Raw genomic sequence first — 22,673 nt, 5'->3', positions numbered from 1 at the left:
GGGTGATGCGCTATACAAATGTTAATTGATTGCTTGAACATGTCTGTGGTTTTGTTTTTTGGTCCTTGCTGGATGAAAAATCTCCTCTGATTGAGAAAGATCGGAATCCATATCCAGCTGTAGCAGTCCAAATGTTATCAAGGGGCGGGTTGCATCGTTGGTAACCCTGGGTTGTAGCCTCAAGTAAGCAAGCCCTAAAGTATTGCAGAGATCAGAGTAGTTGTCCTAAGAAGAAACCACAACAGTTCCAACCTCTCCCTCACTAACCGCAAAGGTTTACTGTTGAGTAACACTTGGCAAAAAGGCTGCGATGAAGAAAGTAAGTAATGGAAAACTGCCATGTTGGTGAATCAGTGAAAGGACAGGAAGATCAAGGGTGGTAAAAGATGTTGTCACTGAACTAGATTTCATTGTATAAAAAATGCAATATTTAATCTATCTAAAATGCTGCAAGTTCCATTCCATTCTACAAGTTGCCCCAAAGCTACTAGCTAGGTTATTGTTCCATATTGGTTGTTGCCAAGAAAAAGCCACAGGACCCTATTCTCAGTGTATAGTTGATTTAACCAGCTGAATATTACTATTATTTTTCCACATTCTGTGACACTGTTCACTATGAAGTATTTTTGTCCAGTAAGCGGTTCAACTGGAACTGGGTTGTTCTTTCAAGTACTCATCAATTATTTTCCCGCAAACGGCCCGATTCATAACACAGAGCTAGGTTCCGTCCCTAGAATATATATAACTCTGCAGAAGCTGGTTTGGCTCCTTGCATGATGGCTCAGTTGTTTCAAGTTCACTTTTATTTGAATAGCCTACTTGAATAGTAACTAAAATAGACCAATAGAGCCAAATAAGAGACTCTACGCTTCTTTAGGATTTCACTTTTACCTTAGAGTCCAAAAATATGCTAGTTCAAATAACACTATCACTGTGCTCTTTATCATCACCATGGACTCTTTTTACTGCCAGTAATTACAGCAAGGCTGAGTCAATGCCTAGGAGTAATGCCAGTAATTTAAGTCATTAAAAAAGGCAAACCCCGCCTTTTTAGCTTACATGAAACTGGCACCTCACTAGAACAGAATAATCATGCCACATATAGATTGCCAGTGCCCTTCTGCTATTGGTTTGGAGTGTCTAAAATAAGCCCTCGTCTTCCCTCCTCCCTTGTTTCCCCAATATCACCCTGCTTGCTTCTTCTCTGTAGAGTGGAGCCGGAGTAAGGGGAGGACCTAACCCTCCAATGGGCTGGAAGAGGAGTTTTAAAGAGTCAGCCTTTGCAATTCAGGTTACCTAGGCCTCTATATTTAAGAGGTTGCAATTATTTTAAAATACATAGTTTGTTGTCTCCTAATTGAACTTGGCTACAAGGTTTAAGACAAAGGTTCAAAATACATGCATTCTGTCTTGCCTTTGGGGTGTGGTGCTGCTCAGTGGCAACCAATTCGCCACCAGAAGTAGCATATTTCTATCTGTGGCCCAATTAACGGTAATAGTTCTAGTACATTAGTATTCATCAAAATCTTTTTCCTTCTACTATTTCAAAAAATACAATGACATTTCTGGCTTGTCTTGGTCCGTTTTACAAGAGTATAAAGGACAACAAAAAGCCACAGTAACCAACTTGTTTACTTTTACTCCTTATTATAATCCTTGCATTCAACTAAAACCGCTCCAACTTTTTTCTTGTGACTGCCATAATTTGTTGCTCAATTAGTTTACACACTGCTGTTTTTTAAAGTGATTTTATATATTTACCTTGTGTACGAAATTGCTGAAGAGGAAGAAGTACTGAGCACAATTCTTGCAGTTTTCTGGAACATCTTTATCCAACAAACTAAGAAGCACCTCCAATAACTGATGAATACTTTTTAACTGGAAGGCAAAAAACATTATTTAGAATGCTTGTCAACAAACAAAGGTTTAATACAACTATGCACAAACTTACCTTCTATATTAAGCAGCAAGATCTAAAAACTGAAACACAATCTTAATATGCCAGTAAGCCAAATTCCTAGACGCCAACATTTGCCCTGGTCCCAAGCTCTCATTGTCGTGTCACTTGCTCCCCCATGAATGTACATGGTTGCATATTTAGCTTCTTATCTTCAAGAACCAAGGGCCAGATGCACAAAGAATTTTTGTGGTCACAAATCCTCCGATTTGGAGTCTGCGCCCCAAAAAATGCTTTTTGCAACACAGTAAACTGGCTTTAGGAGTTGGTAACTTTTTACAGACTCTTAAGTTAATTTAGAAACGTATAAGGAATTGCTATTTGGTAGTTGCACGCTGTAGGCGTTCCTTCCAAATCGTGATTAACAATGTGTACCATTGATTTACGACTGACATAGCGGTCGAAAAGCATTGAAAAGTTACTAACCCGTAAGTTTGTCTGGTAACTCTTTCCCTTTGTGAATGTTTTGTTGTTTTTTAAAAAAAAATAAACGTCTACTGCGGAGGAGGCAGTGGTCCAGGGGACCATTGTCTGCTCTGTCACAAACTTTTAAAAAGTTTCTTACTACTTTTTTTTACTCTGCCGAGTTTTCTATAAGCGATCGCCGACACAGTGGTCTGCTGACCCCAGCAGGCCTCCATTTCTGTGATGGCCATCAATCGAAGCCAGATCAATTTGTAATCCACCAATTAAATAATAATGAGGGATGTCAGTTTGTGACCTATTACTATCTGGAATTTTGTGAACTGACATTAGATAGGTTTGCAAAAGTCCACATTAGTCACGAAAATACTAGTTGCAATTTATGACCAGCATTTCATACATATGGGACATAACAGAGTCACTTCTGTGAATTCAAAAAATCTTGATCTAAAGGTTAACTACAGCCCCCTTGCTCCATTTAAATGCCATTGCATGTTTCTTACTAATTATTAGCTATGTGTGCAGACTCAATAGGTGTGTTGTGGAATGCCTTAATTCCTCTGACTAGAATGACTGAAGGTAGCTAACATTTTATTGTATGGATAAGAGTAAAAAACAAAATCACTCGAAAAAATACAATAGAACATGATAAAACAGATAAATAACATAATAAACAAGTTACTTACCTTCGGTAACACCTTATCTGATAGACCGACTTCTAGCAGCAAATTCCTTACCTTAGAACTATCCCGAGGCGTCAGACTGGATCGGGCGATTTTTCTTGAGCAGTACCCCTGCATGCCGGTAGGTGGCGTCGTTAGGCTCCGCATGGCATCATCTGCATCATCCACGACGGAAGTGACGTGCACGGTATCTACATAGGTGCCACCCCAGTGCCCTGAGTCAGTTACTTTTCGTGACTTTCCATGCCAGAATCGCTGAGCCAAAAAGTACACTGACCACTGGTGTGGAATACTAGGACCCCATTATCTGAACTTATTGTACAAGCCTTAGTGTGAGTAAAACAAAAGTGCTAAGATAGTTATTAACAACCTCTGAGGCCATGCAGGATGAAGAGGTGTACAACCTGCTATAATGTGTCAAAAAAGTTCTTGTCAATTTCCACCATTTGGTCTACTATTTTGCCTCTATACTTGTCAAAAAAAGACTTACTGGTGGCGTTATTGCGTCTTTGTTTTACCGATCAGGCCACATATTTCCTCACATGTTCGTTTTCCTCGTAGAGTTGTTGAGGAGAAGTAGTCTGATTGGCTATTGACTGAGAATCATAATGCTGTGTAATATCTTCTCTAGCTTTTCTTAGTCTATATTAACTTGCCTGTGAATAATATTTTAGGTGTAGCTGAGTTGCTTGATCTAGTTCCTGCTGTAATTTCCTAGCAATCTCTTTTCTAAGTTTGAGGATATTGGCTTTAAGTGATATTGCCTTGCTTCTAATAAACGCCTTACAGGATTCCCTCATCCAATTTTCCTCTCAGAAAATTCAGTAAGGGGAGTTTACATACTTGTAACCAAGCCATCCTCAGTTAGAGTCTTATCTAATATCCACCGAAGACGCTCACCTGAGTTTGCCCTAATCTTAATTTCGATCACCAGAACAGAATGATCAGAAAAGGGATTTGGAAGAATCCATTACTTCACGTTCTCCCATTGATGGGATATTAAAAAGAAATCTATTCTTGAAACTGAATTATATCTTTTTGAGAAACGTGAATTATCTGGATAATGGGTGTTGAGTTATCCAGGGGTCAATTAATGCTAGATCAAGTCATTTTTACCAATTGTTTATGGGAATTGAGTTGATTTTGTACTTTGTACTTGTGAGTAGAGTCTAGCCGTAAATTCTGTATAATATTGAAATCTTCTCCTATAACTATTAAGCCAGGTAATAGATATAGTGCATTTTGAGTTCATCCAGAGCAACTGTCTCATCCTCCATGGCGCCATGATAACTATCTGAAGAGTCTGATCGCCAGTCTTCAGGCTTACAACTACCCATTTTGCACTTGGATCCCTCTTAATTTGGAGGACTTCCCCCTGAAAGTGGCGTTTAAGTAGAACCGCAACTCCCCTGACTGCCGTATCCGCAGATGCCAGAAAAGCTTCGGAGATCAAGCTATGCCATCCAGGTGGGGCTGAAAGTGCTTAAAATTGTCTGTGCTGTCATGAGTCACTTAAGTGTAGATTTCAATTTGGTTTGATTATTTGCCCCACTGATCTTGAACAACGATATACACACCTCTGATTGTCAACCATTTACATATAATTTTCTTTCTACGCGACTTCGCTTTTTTGCTTTTTGTTTTTCCTCCCAGTTTTGTCCACCGGGTCCCACTAGAGCGCTTAATTTGGATATGAGTGAGTCTATATCTTAAAATTTGGAAATTCTCTCCCTCCCTTCTACTTGAGATTTATTTTACCTTTTTTATCACTACAACTCTTCGTGTCCCTGTAGTCCTCCTTCCTCCCCATTCTCCAAGCCCCATCCGTCATGGGCTCTTGTCCCACCCGTGCCCTGTCCCACAACCCATGCCACCTCTCCTTCCCCCTAAGGGAGTACCTTGGAATGGTACTCGGGCTCTTCTAAGGAGGTAATGCAAGCAGGCCTTAAACCTTATAATGCCTCATTCTCATAATGTACATCATTGTACTACTACATTCTCAAGTTCATAATGAATCAATGTTGTTAGTTATCTATAATTCATGTATATCTCATAACATGTAATCTTAAATGATTGCTATATCTTTGTTCCCCCTCGATTGTAAACAGAAATTCTTTTGCATGATCAATCGACTGGAATTTGTGGGATCGGCCCTTAAAAAGAGTTTTTAGCTTGAGTTGTTGGATTATAGCAGCTGGGGCACCAGTTTGTTTGAAGTCATCTATCAGTCCAACAAATTTTCGAGGTCTTCGTGCTGCAAATATCGATACATCTGGATACATTCGAAATGAAAAATTGTCCGGCGCAGAGAAAGTTTTTTGATTCTTTGATCCGGACATCTCTGAAGTGGACCAGGATTGTTATGGGATATTTTGAATTCATTGATCAGACTGCCGGTACTCAATGTGCTCTAGCAATAGTCAAATCGATGCCCTCATTCACTTTTTCTGGAAGAACAACTTTGCGAATCAAATAGGATAACAGTTTTATGGGTGAATGCCCTGCTTCGCGATCCTCGGGTATACACACAAACCTTAAGTTGGTACACCAAGCTCAATTTTCCACATCATCTAGTTTTAGCTAAAGATGTTCCAATTCGGTTTGAAGTTTAGTGAAGTTTCTTTCTTGGTTATTGCTAGTATCTGTGAGAGAGGATACCTTCAATTTTACCTGGTTCGTATGAATGCTGAGCTGTTAAAGATCTTCATTAATCTGTCCAAGCTGTTCGTTGGTTTTAAGATTCTTGTCTTCATTTCAGGGAGTTCGCTTAATATCGGATTTAATGTTGTCTCTATTGTGAGTGGTTGAGCTGATTGCAGTATTGGGACAAGCAGGTCTTCCAATTAACTTGGGGGATTAATTGCCTGGGGGTCTTTTTCCAAGCGGATTTGCTGAGATGGAATCGGTTTGGGTGCCCATTCTAACACTGTGAATCAGTTACATTCTCCAATTGGCTTCCCCTCTGAAGCCCCAACTGTAAATAGTGGATATGTCTGCTTTCCATTTTCCTTACTTGTCCCCTCTGAGCGTTTAATCGCTTGGCCGGTTGGAGAATCTATTTCTGCTACGGCGAGATGAAAAACTATGTTATTCTCGGGCCGGCTCCATCCCATCTTCTGTTTCCTGTGAGAGGTCATGCCAGAATTTATCGCGGGATGGAGTCGAATGGTTCAGTGTCTGAGAACGGCTCTGTTCCGTTGGCTTTTTTGTCTGTGGAATTTTCCTAGTTATGCACGTTTTCATTGATGAGTCTCTTGATATACGTTTCATCAAGGCGATTGTTGCATAGCGCCGTATATAGTTTAGTATTGTAGATATCCAGAGTCGGTTGATAGGTTGAAGGATGCAGGAGTTGTCACGTGAGTCAGCCGCAAGCTGCATCCATGCTACAAGGACCGCTTCTCCAACTATCCCGCTTTTGCTCCTCTTGAAAAGGAGCCTAGAGCTCCACCCAAGCTGCTTCTACCCTTCCTATATCCTATTGCTGGGAGAGGTGAGGATCATGTTGGCGTTCAGTCTAATCCATGCAAATCTACAGAAGAACAAGTTACTTACCTTCCGTAATGATATATCTGTAAGAGACATATATTAGTTATAGATTCCCAGGCATCAGATTGGATCCAGAGAATTATTTTCCTCAGAAGTACCCTTGCGCGGGAGGGGGCATCGTTCAACTCTGGTTCCGTCATTGGCGGCTTGTTCGCCGGAATGACGTTGTTGTACCTACTTAGACACCACCCCCTGAGCGCTGTCAGTTCTTTACACGACATTCCGTGTCAGAAGCGCACAGCCATGCAAGATACTGAGCACTGGTGCACAAAACTAGGGCCCTGAAAGAGAATCCCTCACTCTAGAAGTCCTTTCGCAGAACGGGGAGGATGGGTGGGGCGGTAAGGAATCATTAACTAATATATGTCTTTTACAGATATAACGTTTCCAAAGGCAAGTAACTTGTTCATCTGAAAGAGACTATAGTTATAGATTTCTTACCTTAGAATAGATACCCCAGCAATACCAACCCTGGAGGTGGGTCTGCGAACCAAGTTAACACCACGAAGTTCCGGAGAACTGAACGGCCAAAGAAGCTGTCTCTCTAGACTTGAGCATCCAGGCAATAATGTCTAGTGAACGTGTGCAGTGTTGCCCACGTGGTTGCCTGACAGACGTCATTGAGAGGGACTCTGCGTCCCAAAGCAGTAGTGGCTGCCGTCGCCCTGGTGGAGTGGGTGCGCAATCATACTGGAGGTTCCTTCTTCGCCAAGGAATAGCATATTTTGATGCAAGAACGACTCGCCAAGAAATGGTCAGTTTCAGCACGGCCCGATCTTTTTTGGCGCCAACATAGCCAACAAAGAGTTGATCGTCCACACTGAATAGCATTGTACGATCCAAAGAAAAGCATAGCGCACGTTTTGGATTTGGTGTGTCCTATGTAGAAAGAGATAACCACTTTGGGAAGAAAAGAAGGCTGAGTTCTGAGGGAAACCTTGCCTGGATGAACAGCAAGGAAAGGAGGCTTAGAAGGAAGAGCCTGAAGGACAAGTTACTTACCTTCTGTAAAGATATATCTGTAGGAAATATTAGTTAGTGATAGATTCCTTACCTTAGAATTACCCATAGGCGTCAGACAGGATCCGGAAAGTTTTCGTCAGCAGTACCCCTGCACGTCGGAAAGTGGCATTGTGCAGCTCTGCGTCCATTGTTGGCATCGTGGTTGCCGATATGACGTCGCGGCAGCTACTTGTGCGCTGAGGTCAGTTCTGTACACGACTTTCTGCACCAGAAACGCAGAGCCATGCAAGATACTGACCACTGGTGCATTGAAACTAGGGCCCTGAAAGGGATGACCTTAACCCTAGAAATCAGTTCACAGAATGGGGAGGATGGGTGGGGCAGTAAGGAATCTATCACTAACTAATGTTTCTTACAGATATATCGTTACTAAAGGTAAGTAACTTGTTCATCTGAAAGAAACACATAGTGATAGATTCCTTACCTTAGAATAGATACACCAGCAATACCAACCCCACTGGAGTGTCTGCAAACCAAGATCACACCAGGAAGTCCTGGAAAACAGAACGGCCAAAGAAGCCGTCTCTCCGGACTTGGCTGTCCAGGTAATAGTGCTTAGTAAAAGTGTGCAGCATGGCCCACATAGCTGCCTGACATATGTCTCGTAAGAACCACGTCCCAATGCTGTAGTGGCAGCCGTCGTCCTGGTGGAATGGGCGCGCAGCCCCACAGGAGGCTCCTTCCTTGCCAGAGAACAGGTTTTAATACACAAGACAACACATCTGGAGATAGTCCTCTTGTGTACGGCCCGACTTTTCTTGGCGCCAACTTAGCCAACAAAGACCTGGTCATCCACCCGGAACTGTTGTGTGCGATTCAGGTAAAATGAGAGCGCACGTTTCAGGTCCAGACGGTGGAGCCTGTCTTCCTCTCTGGAAGGATGCGGAGGCGGAAAGAAGTTGGGCAAAGTGATGGTCTGCTCGATGTGAAATGAAGTGACAACCTTTGGCAGGAAGGATGGACGAGTCCAAAGGACAACTTAGTCCAGATGAAAAGATAAGAAAGGAGGCTTAGAAGAAAGAGCCTGGACCTCACCCACTCTCCTTGCAGAGGTGATGGCCACCAGGAAAGCAGTCTTGAGCTTAAGAAGCATCAAGGGACAGTTATGTAAGGGCTCAAAGGAAGGGCACATCAAATAAGTGAGAAGAAGATTCAACTCCCACTGAGGCATAAAGAACGGAATAGGAGGAAAGACGTGCGTTATGCCTTTCAAGAATCGGTTAACGATTGGGGACTTGAAAATAGATGGCTGAGAGATAGACCTTGATAGTGCCCAGAGCAGAGCCATGCTGGGCCAAAGAAAGGAGGAACAAGAGGGGCAGAAAGGGTATTCACAGCCTTTGCTGTGCACCATGCCACAAATTTGTAGTGGGAATAACAACCACAGCCTACTTCTGCAACAGGAACACGCTCAATGGCTCCTTTGGCCAAGAGAGCCGCAACTTCTTGTTGGAGAAGTGCCAGATGATCCTCCGACATGCGGTGGTATGGCTGGAAGGGTAGCCTCGAAAGGGAGGGAGTAGCCCCTTCGGACTATCTGCAAAACCCACATGTCCCACGTGATGGTGCGCCGGCGGGGGAGGTGATGGCGAATATTGCCGCCCACTGGCGTTTGGTGGGTCTGAAATGTCGAACTAGGAAGGTTTAGAGGCCGCTGCAGGGGGAGGGGGTGCTTGACTGAACGGTGCCGGCGGTTTCCGCGTCCGCGTGAAGCTTGGGCAGCTTGCTGCGATCCGTGGCCCTGGGCCGAACGTAGTAGGGCGCCCCTTCCGTAGCTACGAAAGGGGGGAAAAGCAGACTGCGCTGAATGGCTGGAGAGGCCCAAGAGCTTGGCCGTAGCCTGTGAATCCTTGAAACGGTCTAAAGCGTGGTCTGCTGTGTCGCCAAAAAGGCGACGGCCATCAAAGGGCATATCCATGAGGGTGTTCTGAACATTGTCTGAAAAACCAGTGGATCTTATCCAGGCGTAGCATCTGAGGGCTACTGACAGGGAAATCGTTCTGCCCAGAGTCTGCGGTGTCCAGCCCAAAACGGATCGCAAACTTTGCTGCATCCCTCCCATGGGCAACAGCCTGGGAGAGCAGTGTACGGGCCTCCTCTGTACACTGGGGAAGCAACTGCGCAACCGTATCTCAAACAGAGTGGGAATAATGGCCTAAAAGACATGCAGTGTTTTCCGACCGCAGTCCTAAGCTGGCGGAAGAAGAAAGTTTCTTTCCAAGGTGGGCCAGCTTTTTGGATTCCTGTTCCGGCATGCACTTTTGGAAGCAGAGGCTTGGACCACCAAGCTCTCAGGGGTGGGGTGTTGGGAGAGTAAAGTGGGGTCGCCAGGCAGTGGTATCTGGCAACCATTCTGTCCACTGGAGCCCCCCTGTTGGGCCTGGACCAGGTGCCCAAAAGGATGTCAGTGAGTGCCTCATTAAAAGGCAGCAGGGGCTCCAAAGAGCTTGCTGCCGGCTGAAGCGATTCAGTTAGGAGGTTAGTCCTAACCGCCACAGTAGGGAACTCAAGGTTGAGGGCCTTGGCTGCCCTCCGTAACACCATTGAATATGACGCTCCGACTTCTGTAGCCACGGTAGGAGGAGACTGTAGGAGAGTAGGGTCTGCTTCCTATGGTCATCCCCACTTTTTGCTTTTGCTTTACTGGTTTTCGACTTAGATGTGGCTGTGGGCCTGCTAATCAGACCCACAGCCCAGGTGCACTGTCTCTAAATTCACACCACGTACTCTAGGTACATCCACAATTAGAAATTGGTTCACCTTATCAGCCCCTGTACAAGTGCACCCTAGTTGCCCAGGGCATAGGTGTAACCAAGGCCTACCAGGGGCTGCAGCATGTATTATGCCACCCCTGGCTGGCCACTCAAACTGCAAAATTAACAAAGAGGGTGGGAAGGTTCACAGGTTGATTCGTACCCCCTGGTCAATAGTTTATAAACAAACAGAATCCACTGTAGGAAGGGTTTCCGTAACTATGGTTGGGAACACCCTATGTTTTAAAATACCCCTCACACACCAAAAGGACCCTTGGTGTCATGCTTCATCATTGGGGTCTTCGCACCCCTCTACGGGATGCGGCGTGCTACGACCTGCGACTACGCGGGAGCACTCAATCCAGACTATGTGTGGTGTATGTGAAGGTATCTTATGTGAGTGGTGAGGTTATAAACGGCGAGTGAAGTTTAAAAAGAGCCTGGCTCGTGGGGTAACAAAGAATTTTAATCTGCCCCCGAGCTGGCACTATTAAAAACGTGCAGTAAACGGAGGTTTGAAGTGCAAGGCTATGTGCACTACCTCCTTTGTGTGTGTGTCGACATGTTTCGGAGACTGGGCTCCTTCTTCAGGACAGGGTACACAAATCCCCACCTTACTCACATGTTTCTATTCAAAACGAAGTATTTTTACAAAAGTGAAATATATGTGCAGGACATGTTATGTACCTACTGGTTTGAGTCGCTATTTTCGACCTGAAAAGGAAGGGGACAAAGAATTTTTTCTGGTGGTCCGCTCCTTTTAAACAAAAACACTAGGCGCAGTGACCTGTGGAGAAAAGATATGTGTGGGCTCCGATCACTAGACAGCAAAATTACCGGTGAATTCGTGCCTGGTGTGAAAAAATACACATACAAGACATACATTACACTTAACATAAAACACACTCTCTAAGAAACAAGTTCTTTATCCTGTTTCATCTATGGTGGTGATAATACTTTGAATTATTGATGTAAAGTGAGGAAAAAGAGGAACAGAAGGAAGGGAAATGAGAATGGCATACTGTGATAATTATCTTTCAATGCCTCATGAGCCTGTGGAACGTAGGGGATTAACGTGCTGATTAGCTACCTGATAGAAGAAGTACATTCAGCCACAAGATGCTTTTACTGGTACTTACTTTAGGTATCGGTGTTTTACCATTATCCCTGTTTTATACTCACGAAGTTCTAGGAGACACTGCTGCCTGACTGCCCCATACGCGGCTCCGCTGAGAGTGAGCAGGCATATGTTTTCGTGCCGTTTTTATACTAGCATTAATTGCTTAATTGAAGTCTTGGGATCGCCGGAAATGCCCATATAAAGGTGTTCCGGGCATCTCGTCTTGATTATAATCAGGTGTCTGGGTTGAACACCTTAGTCTTGCGCAAACGACCTGCTCGTAGCGTTGCTGGCCCGCGCATGCGTATACACTAGTGTTACTGCGCATGCGCCTTTCTTGGTACATGTGGCCGCCACAATACCGTTTCCTTTAAGTACATCTGTGGACGCGTGCGGAAAGCATGTTCTTAAACGTGCATTTTCAATTACCGGGGCTCTTTGATCTAAGTAGTCACTTAAAGAAGTATCATGGCATTTGCAGAAAAACCGTTAATAAACGTCCATTTTCAACTACCGGGGCTTTCAGATCTTAAGTAATGACTTAAAGAGGTATCATTGCAGACCTTATGGTAACTAGAGGGTGTGCAGGGGCGCATCCCTAGTAGTTTGCATGTTTACATGCTGAATCATCGTGGTATTATTAAGATGATGATCAATAAAAATAAAAATAATGGTCAATAAAAACCAAAAAAGGTCACTAAATACAAAGGGTTGTGACTCTCTCACCTCTCTGAAACAAAGGTCATAATAGTTCTATAGTAGTTTATTCTGTGGTCACAGTTTTGGGAAAGTAATTTCTGAGAGTATCACTGAGAGAATCTTAGCGTGCCTATTCAGTTCAAGCCTGCACATCATTTCAATTCATGACCTAATTTTTGGAGATTAAATGGAGTCGAGCTGGGGTGTTCACTGTGATTTTAGTTCAAGTCAGTTGTCCCCAAGGAATTTCATCATTGAGGCCCGTGAGGTGGGTCCCCAGCCGAAACACCCGTTGTTCTTTTTCATGTAGGCCAGATTCAGATGGAAGTTGTTCTACGACTGTCCAAAGGACATCGTTGACACAATGTTCTGTTTCTAGGAAGTGAGTCGCCATTTTGGTTGTGCTTTTCCTGCATCGGATGTTGCTCTTGTGTTCACTGATCCGGGTCTTTACGGGTCTCGTGGTCATGCCAACATATTCCAAACCGCAGGGGCAAGTAATCATGCATATTACATTGCGGCTATTGCAGGTTTGTCATACCCGTTGATCCCATTTGGTTCCGTTGCTGAAAATCAATTGCTTGCTCCTTTTAGTCAGGTGGCAGCTCGCACAGTTTCCACAAGGGAAGTGGCCTTGTATCCAGTGTGTAGAATGTGGCAGAGGTGTGTCTGGTTTTGGGCGGGTGTGGACCAGCATGTCCTTCAAATTGCTCCCTCTTTTGTGGGCGAAAAGTGGTTTGTCAAAACTCAGTGTTCCGCTTGATAAAATATCCCATCTCTTATTGAATATTTTTGTTATCTCATTTGAATGGGTGTTGTATGTTCTGACACACACTGGTCTTTTTTGCTCCGAGTTTGGTGGTATTCTTTCTTCCAGAAGAGCGTCTCTATTGTTGTTCCTTGCTCATTTCATGGCGATGTTTATTATTCTCTCTGGGTATTTTCTCACTCAAACTGACACAGCTGGCTGACCACTCAGCTGGGGGCAAGGTCGTGTAATCACCCCTTGCTTAGGTATATTATTCCAATATCTATCCTTATATATAGACACACAGTAACCTATAAGTCACTCCTATGGCAGGCCTTAACAATCCTAGAGGCAGAGTGCTTGGTTATGTGTGAGGTGGTGCTCTAGCATGAGCTGAGCCGGTCTGCAGCTTTCGGAACCATGTCCTTATAGCTGTTCTATGATATCGCCATACCATATACTCTTAAGTGCATTATAATCCTCGTGGTTGAATGCTAACTTTGGTTTGGCTTTATCTAAACATGTCGTGTAAGGTGTCATACGCTTTGGAATACTACCCCCTCGCCAATTCTGGCGACAGGGGTAGCATTCCACCCTTCTAGAGGGAGAAGACATGTTGTTGCTGACTATCCCGGTTAAATTTAACCAGAGCCCCAGCATCACAAAATGGACGCTGCTGCCACAGACACAAGTCTGACCTCCTGCTGCTGGGAGTCCTTCCAGTCACGGAGGTTTGGACAATAGGTTTCCTGCCTGGAGAGGTGCGAGCACCACCCCAGACAGGACTTTGTGTATTGGGACAGGGAGGGCTGAATAGATTGAGACCCTGCCTAAGGCACACTAGGTGCTACATGCATACCCCAGTTCAAACCGGTTGCTGGGGAACTCCAGCCCCAGCTCTTGCGCGAAACTGGACAAAGGAAAGGGGGTGTAACCACCCCCCTTCCTGGTCCCACCCACAGGAGGGACCTAGGAACTAATCCAGCCCCTTTTAGTTGTTTAAAGGTAGGAGCTGTGTCAGACTTTAGATTTGATCCTGAACTGAAACTCGAAACGAAACTCTGGACCTTCGACGTTCTGCTGAAGCTGAAGACTGAAGAATCTCCCTTGTGGCCAAGGAGTGACCACCCTGGGCAAACAGGCACCATCCAGCAAATCAGCGGCTTGCTTTGTCGACGCTCCCGCTGGGACCAGAGCACAAAGCCTGACAAGACCCAGACTTCCAGACCTCTCTGACCCTCTTATCACGTCTGCAGCATAGCTGAGATCCGTGGAGGCGACGAGACACGTGGGAACAGACATCTTGAAAAGTCCACGACTTGCTAACTGTGCAGCTCCTGAGGTAACCTCGAAGCTGTGCACTGGGGATTGAGAAGCCCCGAATCTGAGCTCCACCTGCACCGAAGATCAGCCCTCCACACTCCACGAGTTCTGCGTGGGGCCCTTCTGCTTGTGTTCTGCTAGACGCGTTGTCCGGTCGCTGGTCCGTTGGCTAGTAGCCTCGGTGACGACAATCCTTTTGAATCAACTCACTGGTTTGGTTGCTCCAGACTGGCCCTTGCCTCCCTGCAAAGGTGAGGCACCTCAGACCTTGCTGGTCTGCATCAGAAGCCTTCTTTGAATCCTGCGTGGGTTGCCTTTGCCAAGGCTTGTTGACTCCAATCCGGCAGTCGACCCCTCCATCTGCGAGAACCTTCGTGGGACAGCTCCTCTCCAGCCGGTCACTTGCCCGTAGGCTAGTGGCCTCTGTGACGACGAAACCTTTGATGTACAACGCTGGTCTGGTTGCTCCAGACTGGCCCTTGCTCCCCTGAAAAGGAGCAGCCCATCAGACCTTCCTGGGCTGATTAAAAAGCCATCTTCGATTCCTGCGTGGGTTGCCTTTTCCAAGGCTTGTTGACTCCAATCCGGAAGCCGACACCGCCGACCGCGGGAGCCTTCGTGGGACAGTCCGTATCCAGCGCCTGGTCGTCGTCGACACCTCCTGGTCCACGTGGCTGAAGAGACAAGCTTCACGACAGCACCTGATTGCTCCTCGACGTCATCTGGTTCCTTCCTGGTTCCACCCGGTCACTGGCTAGTGACCCAGACTCTGTCCCCTCTGCTTTCAGGTCTTCTTCATCCTCGATCTGCCCTTGGATCCACCCGGACATCTTCCTCCTGGTCGCCTGCAGCATCTTTCCTTCAGGTCTCCATGGGCTTTAACGGCGAAACCCGACACATCTTCACACCTATGCACCCGCTTCATGTGGGTGAGGTAACGCGAGTACTTCGGTGCTCCCAAGGGTATTGACTATCCAAGTGTCTAGGTTTTTAGTTGTTTCCTCCTAGCTAGACCGGAAGTGTCCTGAATCCTTCTTTTTCTAACTCTTAAGCTCCCATTGACTTAACATTGACTCTCGCGTGTGTGTAAAGACACTGCACGCGCCGCCTGTGGGCCTCCTACTTCTTAAATAAGGTTCAGATAGTGGAGCCCCAGCGATTCTCTATGCCCTAGGCCTTTCCTTTTCTCGTGACGTGGTACTTATACCACTTTCTTAGTATATGGTTTAGTTCGCCCCTAGGGCCGGACTGTGTTTTGACAACTTAACGTATTCTGACTAAGTAACTTGTTATGTGCTTTTGCCTCTGTTCTCATAAAGAGTTCAGAGGAGTGTGTTAGTAAATAAATACATATATATTTTATATATATCCTGTGTGGTGTCCTTTCATTTGATATTCAAGGGGTTACATATGGTAAAACAGCTGGCTTTACACGCCCTCAAGAGTCTTTTAGCCTAAGACTGTTCTGTCCACGCTACCACTAGTATAGCTGGTCTATAAGGTTGACTTACAACCATCACCATAAGGGTTGTTTGGACTGGTGCAAGGTGTTCACTAGAATAGTGAACATCATATACCAGGCCAACTTCTCACAGAGACAACATGCCAAGATCGGGGGAAGTGTCCAACCCACTGGCATCCCCCAGATCCTCTCTCCAATCATGCTCCAACTGGTCAGTTAAAGGGTCCTGAGACCCCTCCCAGTCTTCTTCCTCCTCATCCTCTGGGGTCCAGTTCCCTTGATAAGGGATGCCTGGAACGAACAGGGGCACAAAGGTCCCACCCGGCATGGAATCCAGCGTCGAGTGACAGTGGTCCGGCACCGGTTCGGTTCTCGGAAGGAGGATGGGGTCCACGCCGGCCGGGGAGCCGACCTGCGGCAGCTACGGCTGTGGTGCCGGTGGTAGCGGCCCCGGTGGAGGTGGCGTGAGGTCAACCGGCACCAATCCGGACCCAGGCCGGGGTCCAACAGGGGCCGCGGTCAGAACCTCCGGCGGAGAAGGCAGAGACCCCTCAGCCGAGTCCGTGGGGCCCAAAGGCATGCCGGCGGGATCAGGCTGCCGCACGAAGATTGCATGCATCGCCTCGTAGAACATACGAAGCTGGGTGGGAGTCACATCGGGTCCCGGAAAGGGAGGGAAGCCCGGAGTCGATTCTTCAGGCTCCACGAGCGGAGCCGAGAGAGGGGCACCGCCAGCATGTCTCAGTCGGTAGGTCGACAGCCAAGGCGAAGAGCGACGCTGCTTCTTCGCCTTCTTCTTGCGCTTCGACTTACTTGACCCAAGTGCGAAGACTTTGACGAATAATGATGATGACTCAGCAGCCGGTCCCTCGACTTCCCTCTGGACGGGGACCTCGATTGGCGCGTAGCTGACTGACGATGCTCCAGAAGCTTTCGAGACCACTCCCGCAAAGTCTTCAGAGCCATCGCCTGGCAGTTGGTGCACGACATGGGGTCATGGTCACGATCCAGGAAAAAGAGACACGCTGTGCGGATCCGTTACCGACATCAGTCGGTGCCAGGAAGCGCAGGCCTTAAACCCAGGCATCCCTAACGTGCACCAGGGATCGAAGACTCAATAAGATGTCGACAAAAGTTGCTCCAAAAAGTAGTAAAAAAATGACTGAGGTACCGCTCTCTCCGGATCTGCGCTGGCTGGTCTGGAAAAGTAAAGAACTGACGTTAGTGAGCGAGAGCATCGTCTAAGTAGTTCCAGCGGCGTCATCCCAGCGACCACGACGCAGACGACGTACGCGGAGCTGACTGACGCCACCTTCCGACGCTGGGGTACTGCTGACGAAAACTTTCCGGATCCAGTCTGACACCGCGGGAATATTCTAAGGTAAGGAATCTATACCTACCGTGTTTTTTCAGATAGATTGGACTAGGAGGGTTTGGAGGCTGCTGCAGAGGGGGCCCCCAGACCCACGCAAAAAGAACAATTGAAGAACAGAATTCAGAACAATATCATACATTCACCCCAGTACAGAGATCTGGGGCTATAGCCATCGTTTTTTTGCTCACCATGCCATTCCAGTGTGGACCCAGCCATATGCAAATCAGTCTTGACCCTGAGCCCAATGGGAACAGTCCAGCCCGAACTGCCAGGCCAGGTCCTCCCTGGACTGGAAACAAGCATCCTAGGACCGGTTTTGGGCTTTCAGCCCTCATCGGCCAGGATAGCTTGACTCCAGTGGCATGGAGAGCACAGGACACACATCTGGGCATACCCGTCCCACTCCGGGAGACAAATGCAAAAGAACAATTGATGGACAGAATGCAGAACAATGTCATATATTCACCCCAGTTCAGAGATCTGGGCCTAAATACATTGTTTGTTTGCTCACCATGCCATTTATTTATTTATTTCATTTATATAGCGCAACAGCTACCCAACAAAGGGTTTCCCGGCGCTAGTGATCCAGTGTTTTGATTGATTCAGGTCTTTAGATGTTGAACAGCCAGGTTTTTAAGGCCTTCCTGAATTTCATATAGTTGATTTCCTGCCGAAGTGTCACCGGGAGAGTGTTCCAAATTGAGGGCCCAAGATATGAAAAGGATTTTCCGCCCATTCGTGCCAGCCTGATTTTTGGAATCACAAAGTGATTGGCCGTGGCTGAACGAAGGGTTCGAGATGGGCGGTAGGGATGTATTAGATTTTGTAGGTACTTGGGTGCACTGTTGGTAGAGATCTTATGCATAAAGATTTAAACTTCACCCGATTCTCGATTTTCAGCCAGTGCAGTTCGCGGATATACTTGGTGGTAGGTGTGGAGATGGGAATTTTCCACAGTAATCTCGCGGCTTCATTTTGCACTGTCTGTAATCGGCGGGTTGTAGCCTTATTGGCCCCCAAGTATAGCACATTAGCATAATCGAGTCTGGAGGTTATTAAAGCATTGATGACAGTTTTTTGAGTATTTTTGGGCAGCATCCAACAAATTTTTTTCAACCACTTTAATGTCGCAAAACAGGTAGCTGACGTCTTCGCAGCTTGTTGATTAAGATTAAGCGATTCATCAATGATGACCCCAAGGTTGCGGGCTGATTTGACTGGGATCGGGGGGTACCCATCTCGTCTGGCCAGTGTTGGGGTCCCCAGAGCTCTTTGTTCTTACCTAAGACAAGTAGCTCAGTCTTCTCACCATTGAGTTTGAGAAAAAATGTTCTCATCCACTCCGCGATCTTGGTTAAGCCGAGTTTAAGTGAAGAGGTGTTATTAGACTCTGTAGATGATAGAGAGAAGATAAGCTGAGAATCGTCAGCATAGGAGAACATAAGTAATCCAGTCTCTTCTATCATTTTGGCCAGCGGGCTCATATAAATGTTAAAAAGTAACGGGCTCAATATGGAGCCCTGAGGTACCCCATGTTTAAGAGTCATAGTGTCAGAGCAGGCGGACTGAGAGAAGACTTGGAAAGTGCGCTGTTCCAGTAGGGATTTAATCCAGTTACAAGCTGCGCCCCTGATAACTATGGAATGGAGTGTTTGTTCAAGAACAGAATGTGACACAGTATCAAATGCTGCACTGAGGTCGAGTAACAGCAAGGCTACCGTTTCTCCACGGTGCAGCATTAGACGGATGTTTTCAGTGACGCCTAACAAGGCCGTCTCTGTGGAAAAGCCTGTGCGGAATCCTGATTGATGGAGGGGTAGCAAATCATGAGTGGTAATAAAATCAGTGAGAACCCTATGAACATGTTTTTCTAATATTTTTGCAAAGGTGGGTAACAGAGAGATAGGTCTAAAGTTGGATGGCAGATTGGGATCTGCTCCCATTTTTTTCAGCAACGGATGAATCATCGCGTGCTTCCACTCATTCGGTACAGTTTCTTCCTGTAAGGATTTATTAAGAAGATTGGTGATTATATCCATTCCAGTTTGGACCCAGCCTTATGCAAATCAGTCTTGACCCTGAGCCCAATGGGAACAGACCAGCCCGAACTGCCTGGCCAGGTACTCCCTGGACTGGAAACAAGCATCCTAGGACAGGTTTCGGGCTTTCAGCCCTCATTAGCCAGGATATCTTGACTCCAGTGGCATAGAGAGAACAAGACCCATGTCTGGGCATACCGGACCCACGTCTGGGCATACCCGTCCCACTCAAGGTGACAAATGGAAAAAGAACAATTGATGGACAGAATGCAGAACAAGGTCATACATTCACCCCAGTACAGAGATCTGGACCTAAATCCGGTCCTAGGATGCTTGTTTTCAGTCCAGGGAGGACCTGGCAGTTCGGGCTGGACTGACAATCGCCATGTTGAGTAGCTCTGGATACCAATATGGAGCCACCAGAATGGCTTGGGCCCGGTCGCGCCTGATCTTCTTCAGCACTCTGGGCAGAAGTGGTATAGGCGGAAAGGCGTACAACAGACTGCAGCTCCACTTGCGACGAAAGGCGTCGCCGAGCAAGTACCGCCTTGGAAATGCCAATGTACAGAATTGATGACATTACGCGTTCTCTTCGGTGGCAAATAGATTTAACCAAGGCTCTCTCCACTGCAGAAAGAGACCTTGCACCATGTCCGACTTAAGACGGCATTCATAATCTATCAAGCACCGGCGGCTGAGTTTGTCCGCCCTGGCGTTCAGAGAACCTGCCAGCTGTTGAACCACCAGGGTAATGCCCTGATATTCCAGCCATGTCCAGAGGAGCAGAGCCTCATGACAAAGGGTCCAGGACCCCACCCCGCACTGCTTGTTGCAATACCACATGGCGGTGGTATTGTCCAGGAAAACCTGCACTACACTTCCCCGGACAGAGGGAAGGAATGCCTTCAGTGCCAGTCGGATCGTCCAAGGCTCCTAAAGATTGATGTGGAGCCAGGACTCTGCCGGAGACCAGAGGCCTCTGATCTCCGCCTCTCCCAAGTGGCCTCCCTGGACGCCTCCATCACCACTTTGTGCTCCGGTTGGGGAAGGGAGAGGGATCTGCCATTGACCCAATCGCGATTTGTGAGCCACCACTGCAATTTTCGTGCAGTGCCCTCCGAGATCTGGACATGATCGGAAAGATTGCCCTGATGCTGTGCCCACTGGAACTTCAGGTCCCACTGCAGAGCCCGCATATGCCATCTGGCAGGTTGCACGAGCAGGATGCAGGAGGCCATCAGGCCCAGGAGCCGGAGGGTCTTCCTGACTGCTGAAACCCGGGATAGAGGCTAAAAGATCGGAATCATAGCCTGAATATCCCGGACTCGTTGCTCGGGAGGATAACCCCGAACTGTGTTGAATCCAGAACCGCTCTGATGAAGGGGAGCTTCTGAGAGGGACTCAGTTGCGGCTTTGGCACATTGATGGAGAAACCCAGCAAATGCAGGAGGTTGGCCGTAGTCTGAAGGTGGGTGACGACTCCCTGTGGCGAGCCCGCCTTCAACAACTAGTCGTCGAGGTAGGGGGAAGACGGACACCCCTGACCTGCGCAGATGAGCTGCGACCACCGCCATCACTTTCGTGAACACCCGAGGGGCGCTGGAAGGCCGAAGGAGAGCACGGCAAACTGAAAATGCTCCTGGCCTACCGATAACCGCAGGTAGGCCAGCAGGACGGGGATGTGAAAATATGCGTCCTGCAAGTCCAATGCTACCATCCAGTCTCCAGGGTCGAGGGCAGCCAAGACCTGAGCCAGAGTCAACATCTTGAACTTCTTCCAGAGGAAGCGATTGACATCTGAGGTCCAAGATGGGGCGCAAGCCCCATTTGTCCTTCTTGGGGACCAGAAAGTAGTGGGAATAACAACCACGTCCTACTTCCGGCCCAGGAACGTGCTCAATGGCCCCCTTGGCCAAGAGGGCCATAACTTCCTGCTGGAGAAGCGCGAAGTGATCCCCCGACATGTAGTGGAATCGAGGTGGTATGGTCGGGGGAGTAGACTCGAAGGGGAGGGAGTAGCCCCTTCTGACGAGTTGCAGCACCCACTTGTCGGAAGTGACAGAACGCCAATGGAGAAGGTGGTGATGAATCCTGCCACCCACCGGCGTGGGTTGCGACCTGAAGCTCAGACTAGGAAGGCTTCGAGGCGGGGGCAGAGGTGGACTGACTCTCACGCCGGACCCCGAAGCCACCTCGGCAGCCTCCACGCCCTCGCTAAGTTTGGTTCTGCGCAGGGTTTTGACTGAACAAACGGGCAGCGGTGCCTCTGCCATGGCCACGAAAGGAATGAAAAGTAGACGTGGCCAGGCGCGTGGCGGAAAGGCCCAAGGAATTGGCCGTAGCTCGAGAGTCCTTAAAACGCTCCAGTGCAGTGTTGGCCCCTATCACCAAAAAGGTGAGTGCCGTCAAAGGGCATGTCCATGAGCGGGCTCTGGGTGTCCAGGGAGAATCCGGTGGACTGCAACCAGGCGTGGCGACGAAGCACCATGGTCGTGGAAATTGCGCTACCAAGAGAGTACATGGTGTCTAAGCCACAACGAATGGCGAACGTAGCCATGTCCTTACCCTCACCCAGAGCCTGAGATAGCACAGTTTGGACCTCCTCCGGGCACTGAGGCAGCACCTCGGCAACGGTATCCCACACCACGTGGGAATAGCGGCCCAAAAGACACATAGTGCTCACCGACGGCAGCCCTAAGCTGGTCAAAGAGAACAACCGCTTGCCAAACTGCACCAACTTTTTAAGAGTCCTTATCCGGCGGAGCCGTGGGAAAAGCACTCTGGGACGTCGAAGCTTGAATGACTAGACTCTCAGGTGTGGGATGGGTGGTCAGAAAAGCAGGGTCACCCGGCGCCTGGCGATGACGCCTGGCGACGTTCTTATCCACAGGGGTCCCTGTGGCTAGCCGTGACCAAGTGCCCAGCAAGACTTCAGTGGAAGGCATCATTAATGGGGAGCAGTGGCTCCAATGAAGTGGACGTCGACTGGAGCACCTCAGTGAGGAGGTTAGACTTATGGGTCTCCGTGGGGAGATCAAGGCTAAGGACCTCGGCTGCACGATGGAGCACAACCGTATACAAGGCACCTTCCTCCATAGTGAGCAGGAGAGGCAAACCCCAATCAGAGGAGACGTCAAGGCCGCCGGCCTCCTCCAAGTCGTCCCCCAGTCCTGCTCAGAATCACACTGACGAATAAGAGGGTCCTCGGACCCCTCCCAATCGTCCTCCACCGCCGGCGCAGGTGGCACAGGCCTCGGCAGCGAGGCAGGGATCGGGGAAGGGAGAAACGGCACCGGAACGGCCGGAGCCGAGCTGGTGCCGTGTCCCAATTCGGATCCCACGTGGGGACAAAACTGTCCGGGAACCGGGGCAGAGGCGCAACCAGCGGTTTCCACTGCGACGCAGCCGGCAGAGCCGAGGGCGGCGCCGGCAGCATGGGACCTCTTGGTGCCGTGGCCGGAGCCAACTGCTCAGGATCCTGCGGCGCCGTGGCCGGAGTCGCTGGCGGCACCAGGGCTG

The 22,673-nt window shown here is 47.9% G+C and overlaps 1 protein-coding gene across 4 annotated transcripts in view; it reads right to left on the bottom strand.

Annotated features, from left to right (window-relative positions):
• Nucleotides 1-22,673, bottom strand: part of USP24 (ubiquitin specific peptidase 24) — a 2,099,319-nt gene that overhangs the window by 516,949 nt on the left and 1,559,697 nt on the right. For all 4 annotated transcript variants that reach the window (XM_078670143.1, XM_078670156.1, XM_078670149.1 and 1 more), the window contains exon 56: nucleotides 1,762-1,878. In XM_078670143.1, coding sequence (XP_078526269.1) covers nucleotides 1,762-1,878 — 117 coding nt within the window. The remainder of the gene's footprint in view (nucleotides 1-1,761; nucleotides 1,879-22,673) is intronic.

Source organism: Lissotriton helveticus, chromosome 1_2 (assembly GCF_964261635.1).
Source record: "Lissotriton helveticus chromosome 1_2, aLisHel1.1, whole genome shotgun sequence".
NCBI lineage: Eukaryota > Metazoa > Chordata > Amphibia > Caudata > Salamandridae > Lissotriton > Lissotriton helveticus.
The sequence above is the reverse complement of the archived record's forward strand: the minus strand, read 5'-3'. Positions and strand labels throughout refer to the sequence as shown.